Source organism: Agelaius tricolor, unplaced genomic scaffold (assembly GCF_023055355.1).
Source record: "Agelaius tricolor isolate 1412-34295 unplaced genomic scaffold, bAgeTri1.0.p SCAF_7, whole genome shotgun sequence".
In the NCBI taxonomy this organism is placed as follows: domain Eukaryota; kingdom Metazoa; phylum Chordata; class Aves; order Passeriformes; family Icteridae; genus Agelaius; species Agelaius tricolor.
The window spans coordinates 33,766,251-33,789,742 of record NW_027269267.1 but is presented as its reverse complement, the minus strand read 5'-3'; the positions used below and the strand labels follow the sequence as shown (position 1 = coordinate 33,789,742).

The following is a 23,492-nucleotide window of genomic DNA, read 5'->3' as shown; positions in this document are numbered from 1 at the left end:
GAGAAACACAGGCGAGACGGGGAGGTGCGGGGCGGCGGGCAGGGCTCCCCGAGGGGCTTGCTGCACCTGTCGTGACCCACACCGGAGCCCCGGAGCCGACAGCCGGGCAGCCAGGCTGGCCCCGGGGCTCCCGACCGAAGGTCCGCAGGCTGCAGCCCGCGAGCCCTCGCCCGCTGCCGGGGAGCCGGGAGCCGCGGGCGGGCAGGACCCGGGGCGGCGCCCGGCCCGGGAAGTTTCTCGCCACAGGTTGCCCCCTCCCGCCCGCCCCCCGGGAGCCGCGGGCGGGCCCGGCCACAGGGACGCACCTTGGCGCCGCAACCGCCGCTTCTTGAGCCCGAAGATGCGGACCTTGGAGAAGATGTCCACCAGGTTGCCATTGCAGAGCCCGCGGTTCTTGTTGGGGCTGTTCCGCCTCCTGCTGGCCGAGGGCCGGTCCCAGTGCTGCTCCCTCGCCTGCCGCTTCTGGCGGATCAAGCCGCTGGCGATGGCCGCTGCCATGGCTGCTCGCCGGCTCGCCCACGCCGGGCAGGGAGGAGGGAGGCGGCGAGGTGCTCAGCCCCGGCGGGATCCCATCCCCGGGGGCGAGGGCGAGCGGGAGCCTCCTCCGGCCCCAGGCGCGGCTGCAGAGGGGCACCCGCACCGTGCGGCCGGCGGGAGCTGCCGCCGCCAAGGGTCACCGCATGGGTGCCCCGCCGTCCCCCCCCGCCGTGTCCCGGCGCAGGGGCTCCTGCTCGGGCGGGCGTCTGCCGGCGGGCTGGCGGAGCGAGCGGGACTCGGGGCAGAGCCGCGCCCGGTCGGCTCCGGTCGGGTCGGGTCGATCGGGTCGGGTCGGGTCCGCCCGACAGCGTCGCCTCCCGGGGCTGCCCCTCAGCCCCGAGCCGCCGCCGCCCGCTCGCCCGGCGCTGCCATCGCCACGGCCGGGGCGGCTACCGCCGCCTCTTCCCGGCTCCCGCCTGATGATTGCCAAGTGCTTCAGAAATCAGCATCTGGAGAGAGCAATCTTCTTCTCCGGCGAGAGCTGTAATCACGGCTCCTCGGTCCCACCCCGCTCCAGCCTCCCCTACACACACACACACACACACACACACACACACACACAGGCACGCACCGCTGGAGCTTTTTTTTTGTTCTCCCCAAGGCGAGGGGCGGCGAGGGTGCAAGCAGTGGAGGAGGGGGAATGGGGAAAGACAGAAGAAAAAAGCACAGAGGGAGAGAGGCGGAGGGACGGGGTGATGCTGATGTGGTTTTCTGGTGGGAACCGGGAGGTTCCCGGTGGATCTGCCGCCAGCTGCCTCTGCCCCCCGTTAGGTTTCCGGGTGGCTTCGTGCGGGGCTCCCTTCCCGGGAAAGAAGGAGGGCTCTGCGAGCTGCCAGAGGGGCGTATGGCCCTCCCCGTTCTCCTTCGCCCGCCCCGGCACTCCGAGGATCCCTCGCACGCACCCTCTCTCCAGCTCCCCGGCAGCGGCACCCTGCCGGCCGCCCCCCCCCCCCAGCGGTGACACCGGCACCTGTCCCCGTCCCCAGGCGGGGAAGCCGGGAGGCAGGGCAGGCGGGACACCGCGGAAGCCGGGAGGCAGGGCGGGCGGGCGAGGGACACCGCGCTCCGCCAAGGACACCCTGCCCCGCGCAGTGCCCCCGCCCGACCGCCGCTCCTCGGCCCCCATGCAGGAACGGACCAGGAGCAGGAGGGAACTCCGGGGGGAGACGCGCTTCTGCTTCATGGGAAGGTTTTGGAGCCGTGAGCTGAGGGGCTGAGGGGACCTTCAACTCAAATATCAAAGGGATTGCATGGGGCACCCACAAACAGCCACAGCAGGTGGATTTACTAATCCCCACCACCGTGTAAAATTAGAGGATATGTCTTGGTGCACTTAAGGAAGCACCAGCCAAGCTCACTAGACACAGAAAACCTAAGAAGTATCTGCCCCGAGAAGTTCATAAGGCACTGCAAATAGTAAATACCATGTAATATAAGACATCCCACTTATTTCCTTTCATCTTTTCCTGTTGGCTCGTCTCTCTTTTCAAATAATGGCCCAAAGTTTTTTGGATTTACTTTCTGCAAGCCTAACAGTTAAACTTCCTGAAGTTTTAGCTAGCCAGAGGAAACTAGAGAAAGAAAACAAGCAGCTACACAGAAAAATATTGTTAGCCTATAAAGAAGGGAAGATGCTTGCACATGCAATTATCATGTATTATCTATTTTTATATTGTTTTCACAGTGCTCTAATCTCTTATTAGATGGTTTTGAGGGTTATTTGTTTTGCTTTGGTGCTTTGGTGCTTTTTTGTTTTGTTTTGGTTTTGTTTTTTTGTTTTTGTGGTTGTTTTTTGGGGTTTTTTAACGGGCTTGAAAGTGTAAATATTCATCCAGAAAAATTCACTCTTTTGCAACACAGAACCAAGAACAGGTTCTTGTTTCAGCAGAGGCTTCAGCTTCTTTGATATTGACCATTTTTCCCCCTAAATCCTTTAATCTACAAAGCGCTATTTTTATACAGAGGGCAAAAGTGTATGGTGGGAACTCCAGTATACAGGGATTTTGTATTAATACTAGACCAACTAGGAACAGAACATGCACAATCGGATCTGGATAATACATTTTAATTCTATTTAAAAGTGTCTCTAAAGAGATTCAGCTAAGACTCATTGGATTTTCTATCTGGCAATTTTTACAGAGCAGCAATTTCCTTACAACAGTTACAATTGCCTTAACTAATGCAATTAGACAGAGAGGTGGTTATTAAAAAATAAAATTAAATTTCAGTGTAGTATTTTTGCATACTTCTTTCTTTTTCCTTCCTCCTCAAAAGTGGACAAGACACGGAGTGGTGCTCCTTAAGACCCCTCAAGAGGGAAGCGCTCCCCTGAGTGCTGCCCCAGTGGGGCTGCCCGGCCCCGGTCCCGGTCCCGGTCCCGGTGTGTCTCTGCCTGCAGCACCATGGACAGCGGAGCGGCGGCGCACGGCTCAGGGACACCCGGTCCCCGCCCGGGGAGCTGGCAGGACACAGCCCAAAGTCAGCTCGACTTGGCTGCTGGCTCCAAACAAAGGAATGAATGAGAGGGAGTAGAGTGAAACAGAGGCCAGCCACCCACTATCTCTCATTTTCTCAGGAATGCAGAGGTATAATACATACATACAACACTGAAATTTGCATGAGAAACTCTCTCCAAAAGGGTGTGGGTCCCAAGTTCCTCTTTATAGCATCAGATGATGCTGTGCATCATATACTATCTACTACTATTGTTCCTTTCTATATTCTCCTTCAAATCCTGGGCCTTTGCCAAAACACTGACATTTCTCAACCACATGATGCTCGGGGTGATGGCAAAGAAAAGCAAGAGAGAGGGTGAAAACAGGCGGTATGCCTATAGACAAAGAGAAAATGTGTTTCTTACTCCAGAGATTAAAAAGAAAAAGAAAAAAAGAAAAGCTTTGTACTCACATCTCAGAAATGCAGAGCAGTTGTTTACATCTTGGGGTTTTACAAAGAAAACTCAAGAGAGCCATCTGGTGTCCTAACCTGTGATAAAATGTGTGCAATTCTAGTCAAAGTGAAGGGTCTGCTAACAGATGGATTGCACAAGTATGAACATATCAGATACCTTAAAAACTGGGAACTGTATGAGTATATGCATTTAGGGCAAAAATTTAGGATATATCTATACCTAGATATATCCTAGGTATGACATTTTCTACATCAAAACAGAGTTTTATCTCTGATTAACAAAACTTTGGATATGAAAACAAATTATTAAAAGGCAAAGAGGGGGAGAAAAGGCCTTCAGTGCTTTCTACTCTCCCATCTATTAATTTCTAACTGGTATTTTATTATGGATTTCAAAAGTTTTCTAAACAAAAACATTATAGAATCTATAAAATTGCTTTCTTTGATGAATTTTGTAGTAAAAAATTAAATGTATATAAAGTGTGTATAAAACACTTGGTTTTTTATATGTTAGGGGATGAAACATTATTATTCCTTTTTTTTAATGTATTACCGAGAAGAAACCATATTCCATTTCAGCTAATTTAATATGTAAATTTCAATGTGACCTTTTTAGGCATGAAAGTTCAATACAAAAATATACACTATTGTTGTTTGCATATGTGAACGTACTAGAGATACATAAAATGCTTTTATAAGAAATTCAATTAGGAAAAATGGTATTTAATGCTTTATAGTCTATTCTGCCTAGATCCATAAGCTACAAAATGTATAGAACTTAAAATGTCATCTTTACACATTATGGGCTTTGGGTTTTTTTCTTTTTTATTCGTTTATTTTAACCTATTATATGTTTTGCAATAACTTGGATAATGTTACAAGCTGCAGAGTAATGCAGTTCAATGCAGCCATGAAAACTCTACAGAGATTTACCTTTCATAAACCATTTCAATATAAACTAAAATATCTTCTACAAGTATGCAGTCATGTGCACACACTCCACCCAAATTTTCTCCTCTCAGATATCCTGAAACCACTCTTGATATCAAAACCAAAACAAAATAAATCAAATAAAGCCCAAATATCTTACAAGCATATATTTTCTACAAGTGCAAAATGTCAGATTATTACATTACTAATAAACATGTTTAAGTTTCATGAGCTATGGTGAAGTTTTTACTGCACTTGCCTGCAAAGAGTAGGGCACACAGAGTTCAGTTGTCCAGTTAAATACACTGGAAGATGATGAGGTAAAAGTCAGCTTACATTCTGGAAGTCATTAATAAAGTATAGTGAATCTAGATGTTCTTTCAGACTCTACAGAGTTTTGTGTCTTTGCAAATGTTTGTTTTTTTTCCTTTGGAAGATGTTGTGTTCTATAGTAGCACAAGTACTAGCACCTTACTCCTTATACCATTCAAAATAGAAAGGATAGTCTAGGGGTAAAAAGTACCAACTTAGGCCTAACAACTGAAAGGCATGCATAAAAGTACATCTAAACCACTGGGAAAATGTATTATTCCAAGAAGAGACATTTCAGGAATGGAGAAATTACTTGTTTCTAAAAAGTGATGAATTTATTTAATCACCCTTGTGGTGCTTCTGATCAGACTGATTGCCAAATTACTGTTTCCAGCTGAAGTTGTAATTCTGATTTGTTGCTTCTGACAAAAACAAATTATTGAAGGTTGCTGGTAGTTTAGGTGGACCGTAATTAAAGTGCCTAAATTCAATGTACTTACTAAGACCCCTCCACTCCCTCAAATATCATAAGAAAATGTGATACAGTCCTACAACTAGAACTATTCATGTAATTGCAAACTGATATCTTCCCAAGGCACACAGTGTGTACGTATAGGGGGGATGGGTGTTGGTAAGCAACAGTAACTTTCAATTCTTGATTTAAATGTCTTGGGGGAAAAAGATGGAGCAAGAGAAGTAATGACTTGAACAAGGTGAAACATAATCTATGGCTTACTCTATAGGTTGGTAAGTGTTTAATTGTACAAAACTGAACAAGCTAGAAAAAAGGTTTGTCAACTTAAAAGATCACATCTTTCATAAGCAGACCAGTTTGAACATATTAAAACATAGATAATAATTCCTTTTTCAGATAGCTTATATGCATTCCATGTTTATAAGAAGACTAGTACAGTATGTTTGTACAATGAGCTGTTAACAGTTTAAATTAGGTCAGTTTTATATGTTCTTGTCTATTGATCTGTATATAATTCTCCTTATGAGTTATTGTTAATTTCCCAAAAGGCAATGTACTATGAAGCACTGAAATTTAAAATCCTTAACACCCTGAACACTTGAGTGATAAGACTTTGATAAGACTTTGAAGATAAGACTCATTGATAAGACTTTAAAGAACATTGGGAACAAAATTTGTTTAACATGATAATATGTTTCACAGAATTTGGATTTCTATCATTTCACACTTCTTTGTGTCAAAAGCACTCAGCTTTCAGTCTTGGCATTCACAAGGTACTTGAGGAGCCAAAATCATACCTATAAAAATTTACTAAATACATAGAAGGTCCTATGGAGTGACTTGTTTAAATAAATCAGGTGAATCTGTTTAGTTAAGACAAAAGTAAGCTTCCAATATATTGTTCAAAGGACTGCACATATTTTAACCAGCTTCACAGGATTTGGCTTATGTATCCAACTCATAAGAAAAAACATTAAAACATGATTCCTGTATATGCAAGAATAAATTAATGCACCATGCAAGGCAGTCTAGCATTAGATGACTGGTTATGCAGAGAACTATCAAAACATTCTATTCAAGTACATAACACTATTCAAATGCATAACACCTACAATGCTGCCTATAGCAGCTCAGGTGCAATATTTCTTCTGCATTCACCATTCACTTCTTTCACATATTACATTCATTTCTTTCACATATTTCCTGAGATACATCCATAACTCAAAGGACTAAGTACCTCTAGACTAGATATTGACTTATTCTTTAGACATTACATGATTCTTAGATTTCTTTTACTTTTGCTTTTGTTTTACTTTGCTGTCTCCCTTTCCTTTCCAATGCTAAATTGCATGGATTATCCTGTAGTAATGAGGACTATTCTTATGAATAGTCCTGTGTCTAGTAAAATATCTGCTTCAATTCAGAGTTTCATTTTTTATTCCATGGGCTAACTCTTCATCCTTCAACAGGGGGAAAAAGGTGGATGAAGATTCTTAATGCTATTTTTAACAATTGATCTTTTGGCCAGATAAGGTGTATGATTACAGCTGCTAACTTCTAGCAAAGCTCCTGTGACATCTTTCATGACCCTTTCTGTTTTTCACTCTATCTTTCCTCTACTTCTGATACCACTTCTTTTGAGACCATGTGAACAAAAGAAACCAGCTGGGTTGACAGGAGTATCTGCACAGCACAGAGATCATATAAGGGTCACCAAAACAGCTCACCTAGACCCAAAACTTAAACCCAGTAAGTCTCTTTTAAACAATTAATGACAACAGTGAGGAAGAAAAAATAAAAAAATAATCAAGACCATTTTCAGTATATAATCCAAAAAAGTAATTAAAAATCAAATACTTTGTGGTTTCTGCAGTGACATATATAATATTTTATCTTTAAAAATGAAATAATCACTTCAAAGAGAGGTTTGTAATAACTAATAACAGATACACATTACCATTAATTTTGTTCTTACTAAAGCTAATAGCAGATCTGCCGCAAGACTGCTTCAAACAAGGCTCTGGTGACACACGCCAGAAAAAGGACTTTCATTAAAGAAAAACAAACACAAACACAAACAGCACCGTCCCCCCCGCCCTCCCCATCTTTGGTCCACACAGCTGCAGAGAGCAGTTTAAGATTTAGAGGCCTAAAAACAGCATGGAGAGCTTCTTCATTAATATGCACAGCTTAAGCCAACATCTGTTGTGTTTACTTATCTAGCCACAGCAGGACTTGTCTGCTTGGCCTGACTTCTGGAACATGCAACAGACTTTGCTGTTATTCTCTCAAGTAACTGAGTAACTGAAAGTCCCTGTAAGGTGAGTCTGCTTAATTTTGTTCTACAGAAACAAAGGAAACACTGTCCCTAAGAAATTCAGTCTCTACAGTGAATTGGCTCTGGAGTCAGTACAGCTGGCAGAGCATGTAAGCTGCTCTACCTGTTTCATGCTACTCTCCAGTGAGGATTTCCTGCACCTAGAACATGTTTGCAAATGGATTTCTTGCTTTCCTTGGAACCAGTATGAAAATACTCATATATGACAATATGAGAAAAAAATGTGCAGTACTTCTGAACCCTTAGAACAAGGAAGATGTTGGATTTTGACCATCTCACAGAGATCCAGGAGAAAAAGCATTTTATATGCATTAAAATAAAATACTGAACAGAAAAGATAGTATGAGTGGAGATGTACATAAATTGCTATCTTAAGAAGCAGAAGAATGATTCCCTCAAAATACATCTAATAACCTTTTAAGTATAAAAAGTGATTTTTACCAGTGACAGAAGGAGCTGCAGCATGTCTGCCCATGCAGAAGAATGCACACATGCACACACAAAAACATCCAGAACAACACTGTTTCTTGGAAGAAAGCATGAAAATTACTCCCTGGCAAATAATCTAGGAAAAAATGGTCTTATTTTCTGCTATGTGACCTAGAATTGACAGTGTGATTAATTTCACAAAATAACTTTCAGATAGTCATCTTTGTTTGCAATTATTCTACTTTTGATTAACTTTTGAATAACTTTGGATTTGCAATCCCTTTGATACTATTTTAAAGACATTTACAAGGAAAAAAAAACCAAAAATAAAAATAGCATCCCATTTTTTTCTTGTTCAAGAGGGAAGGTCATACAGTATTTCTCTGGGTACTGAAGGGAGAAAATATAAATAAAGAGCAATTCTGGCTAATACCATGTTCATCTAAAGGGTAAGCCTTGATTCCCTCTCAAGTCTAATCAAATAGACATGACCCTTCCTTTGGGGTTCAGACATAACCAATGAAAAAAGTCCCATACTCTGTTTCCCTTTTCCCCTTTCCAAACAAATAGAAAATTCAGTGCATTGTCTAATACTTTCATTGAATGCAATAAATTGATGACTGATATAAATCTCTGAATAACAAGTATGGCTAGCTTCTTTTCAGTTAATCTAGATTTTTAGAAGTATCTGGCAAGCTAATATAGTTTATATTAGCATAGGAACAGATTTTTCCTTTCTCCCCCTCAATGTTTGTTTCACTCTATATTATTTTCTTTCACTGAAAGATTTCCTTTGCATTGACACACTGTTGTTAAGAAAAAGATGCAAACAAATATTATCTATTACAAAAAAAAAAAAAAAAAAAAAAAAAAAAAAAAAAAAAAAAAAAAAGCCAGGAGGAAACTTTTCAGATTTCACCGTTCTCTTCTCTCTATGATAATCAGTTTAATTCAGCTCCAGCTTCATCAACAGCAGTGGTACTTGCTGTATCAGCATTTCCATTTTACTTCCTCCAAAAGAGAAACATTTATTTCTTCCACACTTTTTTTATGTCTTTAAAAAAAACCTAACAAAATCAGTAAAGAATGCTTTGACCTAAGGAGAAAAAAAGGAACTTAAGAACTTCTGCTTACCCATCTTGTTACTTATATGACCATCAAGATCATATCAAAACATCAAGACAAATTTCACAGACTTTTGCTATCTTTTTATTTATTTTGTATGATGATGATGCTAGATATAATATAATGAATACTAGAATTATTTTTAAATCCTGAAAAAACTGGAGTCCCTGCTTATGTTACTGTGGTGATATTCCTGGCTATTAGTTCAAATACCATAGTATTTATTATTAGTGGTAATAGCATGAATACTTCTAATATAGTGACCTTATTTTACAACCCAGTCTTACAGAGTCAATACAAAATATCTGACATTTAAGACTTAACTCATCAAAACCTTTTAACATCATATCTCTCTAAAGTGCAGTGCAATTATCTGATTTGCCAGCAGTGGACACTGTTTGTCTAGTTATTCACAGATATATTGACTGAGGAATATCTTGCAACACATACTGGCATATTTTTCTTTAATTCCTTGCACTGCAAGTAATTAAAAAAAAAAAAAAAAAAAGGAGTTATTTGTACCAGACATCAGCTAAGTAAAAGTTGTGTGGTAGAAATATTTTTCAACATCTGTGTAATAGCATACTGAACCTTTAAAAAAAAGAAAAACGTTAAGTAACTTTAGGAGAAATAAATATAGAATTATTCACATGGGGTTGGTTTCTACCTTAATCATAATAATTTCAAGTTGTAGAAGATGTTCTGATGTGAAAAATTAACAATTATTTGCTTGTATTTTTCATAGAGTGATGTTTATGAGACAAACTGTACAGGCTTTGCATTTTTCTATAAAATTCTTGCAAATAATGACATGAGCAAGCTAAAAATTCTAAGAAGAATATTTACTTGAGTTTCCTCTACCATTTGTTGAATAACACAATTGTTCAAGATCTGCAAAGGATATGCTTTACCCCTGATATTTTTACAGGAGCTTTGACGTTAAGCTGAAAAGTAGGGTTTTTTAGGATGAAAGAATAGATAGCTATAAGACCAACACAAAGAGTTGCAAAAGGTTTAGTAGAAATCAGCCTAGCTAGCTGGAAGACAGTTTCCATTCATCTTAAAAATAGAAAGTAAGTGTTAGCATTTTTAAAAAGCCATGCACAGGTTTAATCACATATAATATTATCTTAGGCACTATTAAAAAAGTTACAGCAATCACCTACTTATCTCATTATTCAAATGATTCATTAGGCTTCTCCTAAAATGCCTATCAGTCTAACACTTAAATAAACGCAGTTCTCATGTAAGAATGTCCAGTATCTTAATAATATAATTAGCTCATTTTCTGCCTAATGCAGCTGAAACCTCATAAACAGGGCCCAACAGTCTGCTGCCACTATGTGTACACAGGACACCCACAGAGGCTATCAGAACTATGCTTTTTGTCATATGAAAAGTCAATTGTATTCAGTGGCAGTGATGCCTTAAGTTTTAGCTTTCATCTTTTCCAGATTCTGTACTGCATTACTATATAACTCTGAACTTCATATAAAGTACTAGAAAGTTATCTTCACAGTTTAGTCAGACAAAACAATCCTTTTCTAGCCTGAGAACCAAGGAACCACTGCAGCTTCAGGCCCAAAAAGTATAAACAGGAAATGAGGAGAACAATCTGGGAGGATGGGACTTCATAACCTCAAGCTGTAATTGGACAATTTGCCCCAATATGTAAATGGACCCAAACTTTTAAAAGAGTGAAAACTTGTGACCCAGCATCCATCTTGGGTACAGCCACAGCCAGGCCCTTGTACTTCCCAAGTTGTATCTGTTGAAGGCCTTTAAATAAATACCTACTTTATTCCTTTAACTCTGTCTACCCTCTGCTCTAGGCAGCCTCTCAAGGCATCAGTAGGATCATTTGAGATCTGCCTAAGACTATTATGAAATTGCCTCCCAGAAAGCTGGGAACCTCAGACATATTGGTGTGAGGTCTAGCTTCCAGCAGGCTGCATTCCAATTTCTGAGAATCTGGAGTATCCACTCGGTCAATGACTTTTTCAGTATTTTATTTTATGTATTTTATTTTATGTATAAAAGTGGCTTAGAAGCCATCAGTCAGTCCATGAACAGGCAAAACAAGAATACTTGGACTAGAGTCAGAGACTGCTGAAACTTCCTTCCAGCCACATCAGCTCTTCAACCTGCTCAGTCTTTGACACTGGTAAGCAAAACACTGTCCCTGCCCAAATCCCACTTTTCCCAAGCAATCTACCTTAAAACTGAACTCACTACTGGTGGACAAGGTTTCTCTTCAAACTCAATCCCCTGGGACATATTTATTACCAAAAATCTGTAAGCATCCCTTGCATTGCCTTTATGTGTTCAGGTAGGTCTTGTATTTACAGCCACAAACTTAAATTAAAATTTATCCCAAGTCTCAGGGCTTTTTTTACTTATTTCCAGACTTAGTTTAAACTCTATGGAAACTTGATTTAGCTACAGATGTAGAGAGGAAGAGCTAAATTAATACCAGGAAACAGCTTGATGAGTGGAAGCTCTCTTTGATGAAATCCAAACTGTGCTCTGTAAATAATAAGTGAGAGGTTCTGGCTATGCTAGACTGACAAGGAAGAACAGAAGTCATTAGAAACAGAACAATCTGGCAGCCAGATTGCTCTGAACCTTAGGTCCTTTGCTAATATTGTCTCTCTAGAGACAAAGCCATCCTTTCTGGGCCTTAAAGCTCAAAGACAAACAATGTACATGTAATTTTTTATTGTGAAGAAAGGAGGAAAGTTTAAAGTTATGGTTGCAGTTTTACACATGTGGAATAGGGTACTATACCACTCTCTAAGTATCAGGCATATAAGTACGTTTTTGGTGATTTTGTTTACTATTGTGTCATACAATATAACAGTGCTTTGATGCTACTCAAAATTTTTAAATTAACTGCTAAAACCTTGGATACAGGCAGATCAACTTTGCATTGAATCAATTTTTAAAAAAAAAATGACCAACAGCAGCAGACCTGGATCTGAACAGCATACAGGTATTTCTAAATCTAATGGTTTTCTTTTTCCCAAGACAGAAAAACACTTCTGTTTTACAACAACTGAAAATGTATGCAAAAAAAGGATTAAAAATATTTTATCTGATAAGGTGCCTGAGCACAATTTATTTCTGGAATTATTTATGATTATAAGTCATCACATTTAAAAATGTGGAGCTCTTAGCAATTTAAACCTTGACTGCTTCTTACATGCTTCACAAGACATGGGATTTTCTGAAGCACAGATAATCTTTACCACTTCCAGTATATTTTCAAAATATTATTTTCTGATGCCCTTGATTTATGACCCACAACATTCAAACTTTCCCTCTACAAGGAGGTGATCTATCAATGGTCTACACAGGCTCAAATATGATTATCAGCAGTTGCCTGACAAAGCTTAAGCAACTTAGGTCTCAGACTCAAAAAGTTTCTCCAAAGATCATCACAGGACAAAATTTCTTATATTTTTACCTAAAATATTTATTTAATGATTATGCTTTATAAAGGCATAGATTTATATATAAAAATAAACACACAGCAACACACAATTTGCCCACTGCCAAAGATGAAATGTAAGACTGAGTCTAGAAAACAAAACTTCAAAGGGCCTGCCAGGAGTGAATCTAAATGAAAAGATAGGTACAAGATGGAAGGGCATAAGAAAATGTGTCTTGAAAAGTCCTCAGAATTTTTTTACAAGGATAAAGGAATTAAGGTTTGAGACATGTACACTGACACATGTGAAAACACAAATGAGAGACTAAAAAATATATAAACAAAGATGCTGTTCAAAGAAATCTGTGACCAATTAAGTGATCTAAGCAAATTTCAAATCTATCATTACTAAATTAAGACTATTTTCTTTATTCAAAGTATTCAAGAAAACAAATGAAGCTACAGAAAAGCCTTTTTGAACTGAAAGAACAATTCTCTTTTGCAGACTGAAATATGAATTGGCCATTTTTTTCTATAAAAAATAATAGTAGGTGACAAAAAATTCCAGAAAAATTGTACTTACTTATTTAAAAAAAGAAAAAAATTGAAAGAGTATCATACTCTTACCAATCAACAAACCTGATCTTACTGAAATGGAAATCTATACCATAATTTATGATATGGAGCAAAGTTAGAGAAAATATTTTAACAATTTCAGTCATCACTAATTACTTGACATTAGACAGAAAGAAATAGTATAATATCTAAGGAAAGATAGAGTGATTATTAATGAAGAAGCCTTGCTGTACCTTTTTCTGATTCTCTCCAAACAAAAACTAGCATCTTTTTTCACAAAAATTAAGACAGACTAGTGGATTTTCTGGGAAAATCTCCTTCATAAGACAGCTAACTTAACATGAATTGTCACAGAGTTTCAGTTAACAGTGGTATTCAGCACCCTGCATGTACAATCATTTTTCCAACACAGATTCTAAGGTGCTGAATGAAAGACTCCATTCCTCTTCCACTGGCCTTAAAAGTAGCTTTTAGATTTAGAGTCCTAAGCCTAATTCTAACTCTCTGAAATGTACCTCTGATGCTTCAAACACAATGAAGTATTTAAGTTCCTATAGGGGTTTATACCAGCAAAAAGAAGTTTGAGATAAGCTTTTTAGAAAAAAAATTCCAAAGTTACTTAAAAAGTTATCAGTTTTCTGTAGCTAATAAGTGGCTGTTTGAAAAAGGCTTTCTGTATTCCAGCATAAATTGAAATATCCTGGATTTGCTTTTTTTCCTGCTTAGAGTGCTCAAGCCCATCAGAAATCTTTAGGCCATTTAAATTTTCTCACAAAAGCCAGCAAGGGTGCTAATTAAAAGATTATGTAAAACAGTTAGAATGTGAGGCACTGTAGCAATATAAATTATCAGGGATAAGCCCCTTTCATGCATTCAGTTATACGTGCTGGAACTTTAATATTTTGTATTGTAGCTCTGATCATTTCTCCTGCTTATTCAGTGATGCCTGAACACATCCCAAGATAGATCTTCTTTCTCTTCTGACTATACTTAATCAACATTCTAACACATTAACAAAAATCTGGTGTACATGTACTTCTTTGCACACAGGGGCTCCCACAGTGACCTTAAAGCTGAGAGGAAAGTAACTGCAGATTTATTATCTAGCAAGCAGAAATTAATAGTACTGTGAGCATCTATTCTCTGTGATAAGAGCTGGCTATCTCCTCACTATTTCTCTGCAGATAAGTGGCAAGATACTTGTAAATGCTTCCAGCTTTTGGGCTGAAAGTGAGGAAGGGAAATGAAAGCATTAGATGAAAATCTGGGATGCTCTATGTTGTAAAGCCCTCCCAGCTTCCAATACATATTCAGAAAAAAAAAAAGGAGCATCAGCCATTTTCACACACACTGAGTTTGAAAGAATATTTCCATTTTAAAGCTTCTTACATTAAAATACTATATAATCCATTGGTCTTTTGTAGGAGCTTAATGCTAATTTTGTTCATTGAACAAAGTCAGGTATTAAAAAATATTCTTGATGCAGTTCTGCCATAAAACTAAACACTATGCCTTATTTAGCTAAGACACAATACACAAGTTTACTCATTCTAACCATCAGCACACATTGACATTGCCTTGGGAAAATGAATTTTAACTTCATTTGAATTTAAAGTCAGGCTAGAGATACTGCCCTGCTCTGGGTTGCTCTGCTGCCAGCTAAACACAGAACTACAAGCAAAAAAAGCCCCTCTATTTTTCCAAGATCTCCTTGTGTATACTCAATTTTCAAATGTATATTAATGACAACAAACTGACTTTTTCTCAAATGTATTTTCTCTGTACCTTTTCTCTATTTGGTAGACAGCACCAGTGATCTTCTTGTTTCTCTGTTCCTTTACTTTGTTAACTTTTCATATTGCCACCAAAAATCACAACCTTTGCACATTGCCGAGATTCAGTCTGTGCTATTTTTGAATTGTTAATTACTTTTTTTTTAGCTTCCTGATAATCAAATGTTATTTTCTCCTTTGTGGGAGAGCTTTCCTTTGGAAACCACTGAGGTACCCCCATAGTGTTATACTGCTCTGTGTATGTGGTATCTCCTGTAAGGACTGAGCCTCTGGGACAGCGGGGACAAGACGAATCCTGCAGCCCACTGGTGATCTCCATATGCTAAACATTTCTGTTTTCATCACCTATCCATCCCACTAATGGCTTTCTCCCACAATACAAAATATAAGAGGAAATCAGTGCTGCTTCCAGCATAAGAGTATTTGTAAAGTTTTGATGTAGAGCACAAAGCTGTACATCCTTTAACAAAAATTAAACTATATAGACTACTTAACTTTAGTATAAATATGGCCATATTCTCAGTGGTGTCCACTGAGTTTTAGTGTTGTGGTAATTACAATTATTAATACAGGAAAAGAAATGAACAGTAGGTAGATTTTAAAAGACAAAAAATAGTTTTTTTCTCTGATAAACTCAATATTACTGTCAATTAGAGGCAATTTCCTTGCGTATCCTCTCCCCAGATAACATGGTAAATAAAGCAACAAACACCCTAAACTACACATTTAGAAAATTAAAATTTTATAAGTAAAAAAAATTAAAAAAAAACAACAAAAAAAACCCCTAGTATGTATTCTTTAAAAGCCAAAATTATAAAGGATCAGAACAATCTAATTCACTTGTAATGTTGCCTTAACTGATAACTTGACAATTGAAATTACTTGTTATTTTATGACAAATAAACACAAAAGCCAGGTAATACAATCTCATTCAGAAGCTGAACATTAGAGTGACAGAAATGTTGCCCTATTCCCCTTTGCCTACTCTCTAACCAGCAGCTGGCACAAAGGGCAACAGTAGTGCGTTAGCTCACCCAAAACACACTGTTATGTACTACAGTTTCCTCACTACAAGATCAAAGAGAATTCCTTTATTCTTTGTGTAATACTGATTCAACTCAAGCTCCAAACAATGCTAATATTACTCAAATTTTTGAAAACACCCTCATGTTTATTATGACCCCTTAAGAAATCTTCAGCCAATCAAGGAAACATTGTTAAGACAACACTGTGGGAATCTGGAGTGGGAAATTATGCAGAAATGTGTATGTAACACATACAAGCCTTAAGAACTCTTTGAGGATTCAGGTTTGCAGTTGATACAGATTTATAATAACAGAAGATGCAAAGAACTAGACTGAGGTCACCTAAACATCACTAGAAGTTTGAAATTTAGGCTCCCTCTACATGGATCAACTTGTCCAAAGGAGACAAACACCCACCGAGACTTTGGAAAAATCTCACCACCCTCTACTGATTATAAATAAATCAGTGCTCCTAATAATTAGTTGAAATGTGAGAGGGAAGCATTCAACAGCTTTGGTACAATAGGAACTATTCTTGCATCCAGCTTCTTAAAAGGAGCTCTCTGATCTCAATTTGGGTTCAATATCTGTCCCTTTTTCATTGTCCACATCAAGAATTTACAAGCCTATTTTGTCCAACCTGCAGATGGGTTATCTTCACTCTTTCAGTCCTGTGTTTTGCTAACTATTCCTTCTCTTCTTTTCTGGAGATCTCCCCAGGTGTGAGAGAGATACTGCAGAAGTGTTCTTTCTCTGCTGAAGACCAGGCTCAGAACAGAATCAGAGAAGACATGAAGCAGGGTGAAGCTGCTTTGCTTTGGAGCACCCGTGTTGTGTCAAGCTGCAGTTGGCATAGTGCCATTTGTGTGCTGAATCACAGAACTGCTCAGGATGGAAAAGACCTTTAAGACCATCAAGCTGGTATGAAACAGGAGAGGGAACACTGATTTGTTTAGCACAGTCAACTTGTCTTTGTGTTTATATGGTCACAAATGTCACAACTTTCTGTAGATACAGTACAAAGATATTCAAATGAAAAGTGCAGAGAGAAATGAAAATTCATTAGCTGCATCTATTTTAGCTCAATAATTTCCCATGGAATTAATGCATTCAAATCTTGCAAGAGTCAGTAGAAAATGTGGACATGCTAGATACATTGTAACAAGATCTCAGGGATTAAGGGACAATACTAATGATTTATTTTTATTTTATTTTATTTTACTATCCTGAGCAGTAAGAATGATGAATAACCTTGGAGAATTATTATGCTCTTGGTTAATTCAGTAATACTTTTTTAATAACCTGAGTTAATAATCTTTGTGAATCACATGACATCAGACACGATTCCAGTACTTAACAGTGGCAGAAATTATTGAATGTATTTTCTGTCTCACTACCTTCTGCCTCCAACTTTTTGCCCTCTCTTGCTTTTTCCCTCTACCCACAATCTTTGCCTTTTCCTTCAGAATTCTAAATCCTGTAAGTTATTCACCTATCTTCTAAGGGATTTTTAGACTAAACACTCTAGGGTAAAGAGCTGTCCTACCAATAGAAAATGAAAGCCAGGAAACCTCTCTTTCTTCTGTTACAAGGCTACCAAATTACCTGCTGCTCCCTTCTCTTAGAAGGTATTTGCTGCACAGGGTACAGCCTGAACAGAAGAAAGAGATTGTCCCTTCTCATTGCCTGGTTTCTAAACTGCCATTCCCAAACCCCTCCTGTTTGTAAAAGGTGTGTAGCTAAGATCTCTTTATCTATACAGGCATCTATACATTTCTACCTATAGTCCAAAGCAAGTAAATCTATAACAGAAGAGGTTCTTTTAAAAATTATCATGATTTTATTCCGTGATAGCTGTGCACCATGGCAGGAGAAATTAAAAAAATCTAATGTTTAACATAGCAAAGAAAGTTCTGAGCCCAACCTCCAGAAAAGGCTCTGGCTGTGAATACCAAGTTAACAAATACAAACAATTCCAGAGTAGCTTATAGCACTACTGAAGAAAAGAAGTAAAATTTTATTTTGTTAGTAGAGACAAGGAACTACAGATAAAACAAATTTTATTCACAAAATTTTTTTTTGCTTGACAGAGATACTGCCTTTGCACTCAAATGCCAGTAAAATTTCATGTTTAAAAGCCACATTAAAAAATCGACTATATTCATTTTAGTTAAACAAACAAGAATTAAAAGAAAAAAGCTTGAAAGTAACTAGTGCTCAGGGGTGACAACTCTGCAACCTATTACAGGTGGAGTTGACATGGCTTTAAAACTAATTTTAAATTAGATAACAAAAATCAAGGGATCTCGTTTGCTGGTCATTTGTGAAAATCTCAACTCTCCATGCTGCCTATAAAAAGTTTGCAATATCAGCCACTATTTTGAATATCCTAAGATAAATATGTACAATATTTTTGGATGCAGAAGGAATTGTCTTTTGACATTATTCCCCTGTTGCTGTGGAAAGGTGTTGTTTCTCTGGTTCAAACAAAATTTTATCTGAATGAAGAATTTAATATATTAGCATACAAAAGGATTATATTCTAGTTAGCAGAAAAACAGCAAATCTTTTTTTTTCTTTTTTTGACATAGCCTAAAAGCAAAAGGTGTAAATTCAAGGAATATTGTCAGGTGCCTGTGCTAGAAGCCATTTAATGAGAAAGATTCATAGCAGGTGTCTTAACCATTAAAAACTCAAGAGCTACAAATTAAACATTGACAGGCAATTTGGGAACATCTAGCCATTCCTCACTTCTTGCATATAATGGTGCAGTAGAAGCAAAATTAATTGCCATGTTGATGTCAGCAAGATGCACAAAAGAAATGTCAATGATTAGTCAGTGAATGTTCCCACCAAGACACTGAATATGTTCAGACAACTTCTCCCCTCTTATGCAACTTATCCTCAGCTTTGAATCTCTGGAAGAGGCAGAGCTCAGCAATAAAGAGCCAAGAATAGGGATCCATCCCTTGTTTTGAAAGTGATTAGAGGTATAGAAATGCAACTTCCTGGTCACAGAAGATGTGGTCATTCTGTGGCGATGAAAGGTCTTAGCCAAGAGCACATTTCTCTTTGCACTTGCTCTGTGTCTATTTAGATAGATATTCAGTTCCTGAACAAAATGCAGTCTCATTTGCAGTTTTCATTTACCCACTAGTCTCAAGCTCCCTTAGTGCACTGCTTCCCTCTTTGAGTGACCAACAGCTTTAAGGGGAGTAAAGCAGCTCACACACCCAATAGAAAAAATGGCATTAGTTTTAGCAGGTCACCCTGCAGGACATTCATGCTGATCCTGCTCCCCATGTAGTCACAGTGCTGGAGGGCAGAGAAGATGAATGTGAGACCACAAAGAACCTTAGTCCTCCCAGATTAATGGTTTTATAAAAGCTTGGTATATTTTCTTAAAAGGTCTAGTGCTCTGTAAGAGGTGGTTGCCTTGGATGCCCAAACTTCTGAAGTTAGTCTGGCAACTGTTAGCAGTAGTGTTATTGCTACGGGAAGTCTGTGACTGTAATATTCCATCACAAGGACTTCATAATTGAGTTGCATTTTTTTAAATCAATGGAAAGCTACTTTAATGAATATTCCTAAGGTTTTTTTGTAAAGAGACAGTATCTCATGCAAATATTAGGGCAATATCAAAGTCAATGCCAGGGATATACAATGATTTAAACACTTTCTATATTGATAGAAAGGAGATGCCGTGGACACATGGAATTTTCAGACTATTGTATTATGTTCACAAATGTTCTTCTGTAGTTCAGCATTGTGATTACTAGATCAGCTACTAAGTTACCTTTAGAACAAAAAGCTATAGAATAAATGTTAAAGCAAATTATTTTGATTTAACCTGTATGAGATCTCAGCTATCTAAGCAAATATAGAGCAGTCTGACCCAAGTCTTGGTCATGACTTCTGCAGTACAGGGCTTTTAAGGTTTGACCTCTGATACTTGACACATAAACTGTCATTCCATGGGACAAGTCCTGCAAAGATCTGTGGTTCTGTGGTCCTATCTTGGCTTTCCGTGTGTAGCAAATGAACTTTAGTGGCTTTATTAACCTACTTGTGAATTCAGATAATTTATAGGAGGTTGTAGAAAGGTGGGGTTTGGCATCCTCTCCAAAGCCACAAGTGACAGGACAAGAAGAAATGGCCTCGAGCTGCGCCACAGCAGGTTCAGGTTGTACATCAGGAAGAATTTCTGCACTGAAAGGAAGCATTGCAATGGCCTGCCGAGGAAAGTGATGGAGGCAGCATCCCTGGAAGGATTCAAGAAACTACTGGACACGTCCCTTAGTTCTGTGGTGTAGTTGATGTGGTGGGGTTCAGTCAGAGATTGAACTTGATGATCTTGGAGGTCTTTTCCAATCTTCATGATTCTATGATTGTGTAAAATTGTTCACTGACCTGTTTCCCCAATTATTTCAAACATGCACATTCAATGAGTGGGGTGCGTGAGACACAGAAACTGCATATTTCTATTTGTTATAATGTTGAAAACCTCTTTCATTTCAGCCCACTTCATAGCAAGTGCTTATTTTTATTACAGTGATAGTACTAATGAAGTGACTTTTCATGGAATCAATAGCAAAATGTCAATGATTTTGATAGATCAGACCCAAAATAGCTGCCAATTACAGTACTCCAAATTTATTTTGAATGTGTTTAAAAATGTTTATCTCTGTTGAGGCAGTTGGGGAAGAGCTGCTTGCTATGTAAGCTTGAAAATTTATTTGTGCAACAGGAAATATAAGAGAAGAAAACCATGCATTATACATGGTTTCTGCTTTTCTGTTGTGGTGGATCAGGGCACGTTACACAGTTTAATGAAAACCATTAGAAATTTGTGTCCGAAAGTTACATATGCTGAAATAACTGTCCTTTATAAGGAAAGGCTTCAATGATGAGAAAATTTGTGGCATCTCCTCAAAAAAGGTGTGATTTTAAATGCCTGGACCCCAAAAACCAGCCTGGTATAAAGTAGTAGTACTGGATTTGTCTTAAGTAGTATAAATAAAAGTAGGGCAAAAAGATGCTGGATGCTTGCAAATTAATTTCATTTTTAAAAATGTATTTTGGACAGAAATCACACTCAGATTGCTCTGGTCAGTAATTTCTAAAGCAATTTAAAGGAAGTTCCTGAAGAAACTCCTAAACTCTTCCATCACATAAACAGGAAGCTCACTTCCTAGGAAATGGCCATGTGTTTATCACCCCAGTTTTGAGCTTCTCAGCTGAGACCAAGGCTTTCAAAGGCAGGCTCCTGAGGCAATGCTTTTAGGGTAACAATCTACCCACCAACACTTGCAAAGGCTGATAATCTCCAATTTGGAAGGCCAACCCAAAATCCTTGCCCAAGGTTAATAATGTCAGTCATGCTACAGGACAGTAAAAATCACTGAGCCCTTTTGATGTACTCATACAAATTCCCAGTGTTTCATAAATAAATCATACATAAACTAGTAGTCAGCAGCTTATAAATAATTTTTAAAATAACCTCATGTTTTGAAAATTGAAATAAGAATGACTGGAATGAACACTGAGGAAGATAGCCATAACAACTGATATTCAATGGAATAGTTGCCTATATAAATTAGCTCATAAGGAAGATGTTAAGAAATCTTTTGAACAGCCTAAGTTCAGCAAAATATGTTTATAAATATTATTTATTTATTGAAAAAACTTTAAAATTTTTGAAAAAGAAATTGAAAAAAGACTTTGAAAATTCTTTAAAAAACATGTCTTCACTTTTTATTGTCCAGCTATTGTACCATGTTAATGTGTGAGAACAAGGAAGCAGAACAAAGCTACAAATAGAAGCCAAAAAAAAAAAACCTAAAAAAAAAAGAGGGGGCGGGGGAGGTAATTTAAATTATTATTTGTGGCAGTGGAATACATATGGTGAAAACTAAATTTAGATTGGCTGTGATCCCACATATCCCATTAATTTTGGCTTTCAGACACAGAAAGACTGTTTGAAGCAGCCTCAGCACAGTGGGGTCCTGGCCCAAGACACAGAGGTATCAGATGGGAAGAGTAACCATGCGTAAATATTCATACTCATATATACAGCAGACAGGAAGCAATGCATATAATAATCCACATAGCCATTCTTCCACGTCCCTGAAATGTCTCTCTGAAATGTATCTGCATGAAGATCAGATATTTGTCCTTAATCACAACATTTTATTGTCTAACCGGGCACAAGAAGAGCTTATGCGCTCCACTGCTGACAGGGAAGAAATTTGTAAGTGAAATATTAAGTTTAGAGTGAACAAAATGAATGGAAGGGTGATTTTGTATAGAGGTAAAGGAGGGAAAGAGAATGAATGTGCAGGTATGCAAGGGAACAATCTTTGATTTACAGGATATAGTTTTCAGCTTCAGAGAAAGAGTTAGTCAAGAGTATCCCCAAATTACAGTCAGATCTTGACTGGAAAACATGCTCAAAGAAATCTGTCTGCAAATTTTGCAGAAATCTGATTTTTTTTTAATTCCAGTGATTGATCTGTAGGCTCAGTCCTCATTACACCACTTCTCACCTTACACCATTTCTCATCAGACCAAAACCCTGAATTTTTTTGTATGACGAATTTTCCTCTTGAAAAAGAACAAGGAAAGACTTTTTTTTATTGTCACCTGGCATTCCACAACTGTGCTCCCAGTTGCTTCTGTAGCCTGATTGGCAACATGGGTGCTGGAGACCCATACCCTGGAAAAACTGTGTAGGGAGAAAAGTTCCCCCAGAAAAGGAATCCTGGGAACCCAGGATTCAAATTCCCCTATCAAAGAAAAGCTATTGCAACCCAGATCTGGAATTAAAAAAAAATCTGTACTCTATCACCTATCACCTTGCATTTGTGTACCAAACTGGGAGTCACCGTGCCAAGTGAAGTGTCCCATGCTGTATTTGTCTGTGTACCAAACATGACCTGACAAAGAGGAAACTGTGCCTGTTTTACATACTACAGGCCTATCCACTTAAGTCTGTCTTCAGATATAAATGAGCACTATTAGAATTGTTCCATATGATCGCACATTTTAAAAAATCCAGATTAAATTATTCAGACTTAATTGGTTATCCTTCCTAGTTTTCTTTGTTTCTGAAAAGTTGCCTAAATGAAGTATGTTAATGAAAGGTGTGCTTATCATTCTTGTGATCTCTGAAGAGAGATTTTACTTGGGAAAGTGATAGAAGTGAGAATAGGAAAAATAAAGAAGCTGGAAAAACACAACTACACTGTTGTTTTTTTTCTCCTACCCCCCTACCCTTTCTTTCTATTTTGATCTATTGTATCCCACAACTTGATAAAAAGACTAAATTAAGGAGAAGTATTTGAAATTAAAATATGAATTAATTGCTTCATTAGGGTTTGCAGGTTCCATTCTAGAGTAAAATACACAACTGCAGTTTGACAAAAGTAAGCTGTGTTCAGGGTACAGTAAAAACCACAGTAATGTTTCAAGTGTAATATTGCAAACTACTACAAGTCAGTGGGAACACATTAGCTGTTTCTGACTGTCAAAACAAGACAAGCAATGATTCAAAGAAAAAATAGCTATTTTTACTGCTAAAGTTCTGCAGTTGGCCCTAAGTTACAGGTGAGGG

At 38.4% G+C, this 23,492-nt stretch overlaps 1 protein-coding gene across 5 annotated transcripts in view; it reads right to left on the bottom strand.

The window, feature by feature from the left end:
• The window catches only part of FGF14 (fibroblast growth factor 14), a 379,715-nt gene that overhangs the window by 123,263 nt on the left and 232,960 nt on the right, over positions 1 to 23,492 (bottom strand). For 2 of the 5 annotated variants that reach the window (XM_071430889.1, XM_071430892.1), the window contains exon 1: positions 306 to 651. The exons of the other annotated variants lie outside the window; for them this stretch is intronic. In XM_071430889.1, the coding sequence (XP_071286990.1) occupies positions 306 to 498 (193 nt within the window). In that variant the 5' untranslated portion in view covers positions 499 to 651. Of the gene's footprint in view, positions 1 to 305; positions 652 to 23,492 lie in introns of those variants that run through there. 5 annotated transcript variants of the gene reach the window in all.